Here is an 8,364-nt window from a genome sequence, read left to right as displayed (position 1 = left end):
AGTAGCACTTGTTCCTTATTGTCTTTATAAGACAATACTTTAAGACAATAGTTTAAGACACTCACTTAAAGACAATACTTAAGACAATATGCAACTTTCTTTTTGTCTCTAATTACAACGATTCACTTAAAAATTGTCTCCAATATTGTCTTAAAAGCCCCTTTTCACTTAAAAATTGTCTCCAATATTGTCTTAAAAGCCCCTTCATGTTGTAGTGTTTCTATTGTTGAGAGATTAAAGATGGGAGGCGAAGAGCCCAGTAATTGGGAAAGGAGGTACAGAAAGGCGTGCAGAGATGATTCAGACGTGAAGAGTTTCGACGACAACCTCGAAGCTGAGATTGAAGTAGTTATCAACGCCAGTGCTGAGGGCCGCTTGTCTACGGATTTGTTAAGGAAGGTCATCTCATGCTTGGCTGAACAAGACCGGCGCTTCAAAAATCTCATACTGGAAAACAAGAAAGATATCTGGAAAGATAGGAACCTGAGAGAGCTGGTTGAGCTCTACGAGGAACTCAATACAACGACTTCAAAGTTCTACAATGAGATCAACAATTGCCTGGGAAAGATGAAAGGCAAGCTCAGTTTACTTCAGGTCGCGTTACGCTTCATAGCGCCCGCAAATCCTCCTCCCGGAAAGGCACAGTACAGCAAATGTAAGGAAAAGCTGGAGGAGTTTCTTAAGGCTGAGAATTCCTTTAATGAGGACTTTTCTGAGCTGTTGAAGTCTGCCCACGTACAGCACCAACAAATTCTTGAGAAGCTTCACGCAAAAAAGAGGAAGTTGGATAAGAGCCTTAAGCGCGTGAGGGCTTGCCGGAAGATTTTCTACATCATTTTTGCGACGGTGACTGCCTCCTTTTTTATTTGTGCTGTGGTGGCAGGGACCATGGCGTCGGCGCCGTACCCATTGATCGTTTTCACAGCCATTTCGAATCCCGTTAGCTGCTTGGTCCGCTGGTTCGGCTCTAAGTTGGCAAAGTACGAGAAGACCGTCAAGGTGAAATGTGAGGTTTTGGACTTGATGCAGAAAATAACCTACGGTGGGCTTTACGAGTTGAATCAAATCAAGGTTAGCGTGGAGCGATTGGAGAGCAGCATCGATTTGATTCTCGAAAGCGTCGACATGTATTGCAAGGACGAAGCAAACCAGCAGGATGCGGTCGAAAATATAAGGGAGGAAGAGCAGAGCTTTAAGGATCAAATCGATGTTCTTGAGGCTACAGTGGGGTTTATCAGGGAGCAACGGCCGAGTCATGACGAGGACCAGGCCACCATGAGTACCCTGAAAGCTGAAGTGGAAGATATGCGGAATAAACAAGAGATCTGTGAGGATCCGCCCAACACCCAGAATGTTTCAGCGGAGGATATCAGGAAGAAACAGCCGATCTTTGAAGACCAGATCAGGATCAACAGGCAGAATGCTGTGGTGGAGGATATCAAGAAGAAACACCAGAGCTTTGAGGATCAGACAAATATTCAGAATGCTCTAGGGGAAGAAGATCTCCATATGTGCAAGGATCAGAAGCAGAGCAGTTTCCAGAGTGCTGATGTGGAGGATTTGATGAAGAAGCACAAGAGCTTTGGCGACCAGTCCAATATCAATAACGATGTATTCATGTGTCTCGTGAAGAAAATTCGAAGCTTTGAGGAGCAGACCAATATTCAGAAGGCTGTAGCTGAGGATATCTTGAAGAAGCGGGAGAGCTTTAGGAACCAGATCACCAAGATTTCAAATCATGTGAGTCGCTGCAGACAGGAAATACAAAATAACAGCGTCCTAGTCATTTGCAAGAACATCAGGTACTTTTATTATTGGTTTATTAATGAAGAAAATTAGAGAACACAAAATGGTAATCTTTACTCAAATTGATTAGGAGTTTCTCCATTACAGATAATCTTTAGATAGAGATCTTAGATATAGAATATCTGAAAGGTTATCTGACAACAAATTGCAAATGTATATTCAGAACACCTAGATTTGTATCAATTGATCACTTAGATTTGTATTTAGAATACTGACAAAAGATTTATTTATTTTTCTTTTTAATTTTTTTTTGTAATAATAGTTTCTGAATTTAATTAGTCAAAAAAATTCCCACAGGCTATTAACAGCCGAATTATAGTCAATATAGGAAAATTTTACAATCCAACAACCAGATTTGGCTTTCCAAGACATTTCTGAATCCAACAGCCAAATTTGGCTTTCCAAGACTTTCCTGAAACAAATGGGAATCCCAAAATGAACTGCAAGTAAATATGGACATCAACCACAAAAAAATCAGAAATTACAAATTTCTATATCCACAACCTCCAATTACAGTCATGACATGCCTGTACAATGCAAAAGAAGTTAGCGTCATGCCACACTAGAGAACCTAAATGGACATTCCCATTCAAAAATGAAGGAGTCATAAGAGACCTGTGCACAATGGGCATCAAACACATTATAAACTCCCAAACAAGTTGGAGAACTACAATAAAATGGCAAGGTATCATTAGGGAAAACTACCATCCCTTAGTACCAACTTGGAACCATGACACCACCAATCTATTCGTGCAGCCATACATTGATTCTTTCTTTAGATATGTTGTGCTCTCAATTTCCAACCACCTCCCATTGCCGAAGTTTCTCCTAAAGTCTTGCTCTATCCTCATTCATCCAAACAAAACTAGCTTTCATGCTTTCTACATCTTCATCCCAAGCTTAATCATTGCCTTTATTTTCATACCAAACCATCCTTTTCTAGTCGTTACAAACCTCCTTTTTATGAATCTTTCATGTAATTATCAGACAAAAATTGTTAACTTGGTGCCTTCAAATCCTTTCCAAGCCACTTTGCATATCACCCAAATTTATCTCTATTTCTAGGATGAAATTTGCTAAAATCTCCTCTATTCCACCTAAAGCCTCCCAAGGGACTAATTTTTCCATGAAAAGCTTGATGATGTCCCTATCCTCGCCCAGTATAGAGCCCATGCCATGATCATGGAATAGATGTTGGTGATGGTTTAGTGGCATCTCTCAACTTGGTCGAACATTGCCCTAGTAGAACCAAACCACTCTTAGTTAATCTATTTTCCACAAAATTGAACATTATGTCAAGCCTAATCTTGTTTGTTTGTCCATTTTAAAGAATTTTTTGCCTGGTGCATATGAGAGTAAAAGAAAATTCCATCACTCCAATTACAAAATTCTTCTCAGATGACAATGTGATTATGAAACCCAACTTGCACTAAGAATCCAATTCTAAGGGCACACAAAACAAACATTCTCCATCAGTATCAAACTAATTGGTAGTAATAACATGGCACTTCTAGTAACAAAAAGAACTCCCATCACATAAATATCATTGCATGTATACTATATTAAATGGATGAAGTTGACAGTGGCCAAAAAAGGAAAGGAATGATCATGAATGATTTCACCCATTGATCCTTAAAGTTTGGAAATTCTCAAGTACAATTTCATACATTGAGATCTAATGCCCAATTGGACATGATGCCACACTATTTATTGTCTTTCCTTTTGACATGTGATAATTTGAAGTCATCCAAAGATGCTAATTCTATGTTAATTTGATCCATGTAGCTTTGCAAATGCTAAGAAAACTTGTCCCCTTTTATTATCACATTGACAATGATTTGTGAATCGCCCTCCACATGAAGTTTCCTAACTCCTAGTTTCTTGGCTTCTAGTACTACCAAGAGATCAACCTCTTCCTTAACAACATTATTTGTACCATACAATTAATGTTTCCCTCTACATGCAATAAGCTCACCATTTGAATCTCAAATGATCAATCTTGCTCCAAAAGGTCCAGAGTTACCCTTCTAAGTGTTATAAAAGTTGCACTTCCACCACCATTTTAAATTTTTTTCCCAAATAACATCAGCAATGAAGGCAAGAGAGACTAACCCCAGCCAAATATGAAAAAAAAACATATTAAGATTTTTTTCCTCTAATATAGATATTACAATTCCTATTTTTTTTTGTGTTGATTACAAAGTTATTATTCATTTACATTTTAATTGATTAAACTTCTTCTATCATTAATAAACTAATAACCCAAAATATTGATTTATTTTCAAATAAGTTAAATTATTTATAATGGAGTGAAAAGCAACTTCCAAGATTCATCCTCTATGGAGGTTTCCATTTGTGAAGGATAAAAGGAAAGCTAATTTTTTTTTATCAAATAACTTTTCTTTTTTCTACCAATAGATTTTTCTGATTCTAGATTTCGCTTGATTTTCAGGGTGTGATGGATTACAATGGAAAAATTAGGATATGCACTATATTTTGGCACACCAGACTTCTAGTATATGGGGCTATTTCATTATGTCTATTCATATTTCTCATTTTAATAAGGACTTACATACTTATAGAGTGGACAAGAAGCTACTTTAAATTAAGTGTTAGGGCAAGTCAGAAAGGAGACTCTTCCAGTTGTATATGATCTATTAAATGTTGAACAAAACTATGGACCTTCCTTCTTTACTAGAAAAGTATCTAATATCTAATTATATATATTATTATACTAAAAAATTGTGATATGATATAAGGTTTCATTATTTAAAGAGAGGATTGCTTATTGCATCTCTAAGACTAATTCCTTCTAGATTTCTATTACAAGAATTTGTATGTTTAGGATGGAAGAATATAATTCTTTAGCTTAGGTTCTTACAAAGTCTTATATGGTAGCACTAGTAAAACTTCATATTTTTTATTTCTATATGGAAAATTAGGATCAATTTTATATAATCTTTTCGAGTGAATAAAGCAATCTATACAAGAGATCATGAGAAAGAGAAGGTGGTAATTATTGCTAAATTATTTTGCAGTGAATACATTGTTGTAACAATAACAACAACACAAACATTACTATTATGGTTTATCAATGATAGAAGATATTTTCTAGCCTAAGTGGTGATCATTTTGAATTTTAATCTAATAATGTTTTTATAAAAGAAGAAGTAAGGTTAGATATTTTATATTCATGAATTCCATAGCCCCTAGAGGGAGAGACACAAAGTGAGTTGATAGAGTATCTTGAAGAAAACTATTTATATATTTATTTATTTCTTAATTCTCTTGCTACATAGAACAAAGTTAAAGATATAATTTTATCTCTATTTTTTTGTGCTAGCATTGACTCGTCAACTTGCTAAACTAGACTATAAATTTACCTACTTCCATTCACAAATAAACAAAAGAAACAAGAGATAGTGGAAGATGTAGATTTTACTAGCTAATCTTTCAGTGTAAATTTAAAGGTGTAAACATGGTGGAAAATCGTGAAAAAAAACTTCAAAATTTTAGATTTAAGTTATTATATTATGTTATATAATTATAGTTCTACTTATTACTAAATATTAATATTTTTTTGTATATCTCTTCCTTTATTTTTCTATCTCTATCTCTATTTATAAAGAGAGGGGGGGTCTCAATGGATTGAGAGGGGGAGATATGCTAATAGAAAAAATGGCAAGAGAAGAGGAGGGAAATATGTTTATAGATACAAAAAGAGAGATAGAGGGTGAGATGTGGAGATAGTGACAAATATAGATAGTGGTAGAAAGTAAAAGAGAGAAAAAGAAATAGGTAAGTGGGGAGAGGGACATAGAGATAGAGAAATGGACAAAAAAGAAAATATGAGAGATGAAGAGATGGAGAAAGACATGGCTGGGAGGAGAGATATATAAAGAGTGGGAGAAGAAGAGAGTGATCATAGAGAGAGCATTTTTGGAAGAGAAATGGAGAGAGTCATAGGCGGGCAAAAGAATAGAGGGAGGGATACATATGTATTTATCTCTCTATTTATTATCTTATTATATCTATCTTATATTCATTTTATAACCACTACTTAATACACAAAAACATAAATACTTCTCTCTTACATTAATAGAATTCTACCTTCTTTTAACTTATTTATTCAAATCCCCTTCTACATGTCTTCAATTAATTGTAAATATAGGATTAGGCATTGTAGAAATGTAAAAGGAGATTGGCAACTCAAGTGCTCAACTCATAACCGAGTTCAAAACTTGTATTTAAATTGGTAGAGATCTATGTTAGAGTTGATAGAATTCAACAACCTGGTATGCAACACTTTTGTAAAATAACTATTGTTGAACAATGGATCATAACCAAAATATAGGCTCTTGGCCAAGAAGCATCATTCATTGATGAAATTTGCTTCTTCTTGTGATAGAAACTTTATACCAAATACATCAAACCCATGGTAAGGGTTGCAAAGAAGCAAAAGATTATTATTAACATTTCAATAAGACAAAGGCATATACTAATCCAATGAAACCTCTAATAGTTTTAGCCTAAAAGATGGTTTACCCTCCTCTCTACCTCAAATCTTAGAGAATCATCACCAAAACACACACAAATATAGAACAATAGTAGATCAAACTCAGGAAAAAAAAAACCTGATCTAAATACTTAATAAAAAATAATTGATCAAAATAATTGAGTCAGCATCAAACAAGAAATGGAGTGGGGTGCAATTTTGAATGGAGCGCAACGAGCAGGTAGGGCTTCATCTGATATAGAATCTAGCAATGGTGGAGGGGATGAAGATGATCCAGACTTTTATGAGGAATCTTTTTCCCCTTCCTCCTTTTTAATGCATCCTTTTTTGATGGATGGGTAGAGGCACAAGAAAATGGAAACACAATACTCAATGTGTTGCAGCACAATAAAAATAGATTGCATTTCATTCACTATGATCTCAAATGAATACATAGTACCTTTTTATAGGCAAGTGTATGTAATGTTCTAGATAAATCTAGCATTAGCCGACAAGACAAAATATCTACATACTTTTGGAAAATACTATAGTTAACACAACCAAAATACCTAAACCAAAAAATCTAGAAACATCTAATGACAGACAATTAATCCTAAGTATAAATTATTATTTTTAACACTCCCACCTAATTTTGACTATCTACATCATTAATATTTACAATTCCCAATGCTTGTCTCAAAATCTCAAATTGTTCCTATGCTAAAGCCTTGGTGAAGATATTTGCAAGTTGTTCCTTTGATTTGCAATGTAGATAAATTCCTTTGTTACTAAGCAACTCTCTAATGAAGTGATACCTTGTGTTAATGTCCTTTGTCCTCTTGTGAAACACATGGCTCTTTGAAAGTGCAATAGCAGACTTGTTATCACAATAGATTCTAGTAGGTCCATCTTGAACTTGCATTAAGTCTTTCAAAATCCTTCGCATCCATATTGCTTGACATGCTGATGTTGTTCCCACTACATACTCTGCTTCAACTAATAAAAGATTTACTATAGGTTTCTTCTTTGATGCCCAGGCTACAACACCTATCCCAAGATAAAATGCATATCGAGGTGTGCTTCTTCTGTCTTCAATACTCCTTGCAAAATCACTATTTTTATATCCAACTAATTTAAAATCATTTGAAGTAGAATACAATATGCCATGATTCATAGTTCTTGCAATCTATCTCACTATTCTTTTTCCTGCCTACCAATGTGAATTATTAGGTGAGTCCTTGAATCTAGAGATTAAACTCACTCCAGACATAATATATGATCTAGTTTTTTTGAGATACATCAAACTACCAATTGAATATAGTTGAGTTAAAACCTTTCTTAGTATCTTCTCTATTTAGTTTGGTGCCTACTACCATAGGTATCAAAACTAGACAACAATTTATCAATCTAAATCTTTTCAACAAATCTTTTGCATACTTTCTTTGACGATGAAAATTCCTTTATCATTTTGAGTAACTTCAATGCCAAGAAAAGATTTCATCAATCCTAGATCTGCCATTTCAAATTCCTTTTTCATTGTTGATTTAAACATATCAATAGACAGATTGTCTATACAGATAAAATCATCAACATATAAACAAACAATCAAAATCAAACCTTGTTCATTGATCTTGGTATATAATGTAGGTTCACTTGTGCTTCTCTTGAATCCATTCTCCATCATGTATGAATCTATTCTACTATACCAGGCTCTTGGAGCTTGCTTCAAACCATAGAGTGCCTTCTTCAACTTATAAACGTTGTCTTCATGTCCTCTTATTTAATATCCTGGTGGTTGCTTCACATAGACTTCTTCTTTCAAATATCCATTAAAAAATGTTGATTTTACCTCCATTTGGTGAACCATCCATTTGTATTGAACTGCAATAGCTAATACTATTCAGTCAGTATGAAGTTTTGCCATAGGTACAAATTTCTCAATATAGTCAACCCCATATTCTTGTGAAAATCCCTTAGCAACTAACCTTGATTTATATTTTTGTACATCTCCATTGGCTTTAAACTTAGTCTTATAAACCTATTTTACACCAATGCAATCTTTG

General features: G+C 34.5%; 1 protein-coding gene across 1 annotated transcript; it reads left to right on the top strand.

Moving 5' to 3' along the window:
- Positions 1-222: 222 nt before the first annotated feature.
- LOC149563949 (UPF0496 protein At4g34320-like) lies at positions 223-4,599 on the top strand. The gene is made up of 2 exons (XM_089827055.1): positions 223-1,802; positions 4,259-4,599. The coding sequence occupies exons 1-2, from the start codon at positions 241-243 to the stop codon at positions 4,263-4,265; spliced, it is 1,569 nt and encodes a 522-aa protein (XP_089683181.1). The 5' UTR covers positions 223-240; the 3' UTR covers positions 4,266-4,599.
- Positions 4,600-8,364: the final 3,765 nt, after the last annotated feature.

The sequence above is a fragment of the Cupressus sempervirens genome, chromosome 4, assembly GCF_028749045.1.
Source record: "Cupressus sempervirens isolate cs-2001-9-10 chromosome 4, ASM2874904v1, whole genome shotgun sequence".
NCBI classification, from domain to species: Eukaryota; Viridiplantae; Streptophyta; class Pinopsida; order Cupressales; family Cupressaceae; genus Cupressus; species Cupressus sempervirens.
Note: the sequence above shows the minus strand (reverse complement) of the source record. Positions and strands in the feature narration are given on the sequence as shown.

Bases quoted from the DNA above. Each gene is read 5' to 3' on its own strand.
- LOC149563949 (XM_089827055.1), top strand. From the start codon at position 241: ATGGGAGGCGAAGAGCCCAGTAATTGGGAAAGGAGGTACAGAAAGGCG.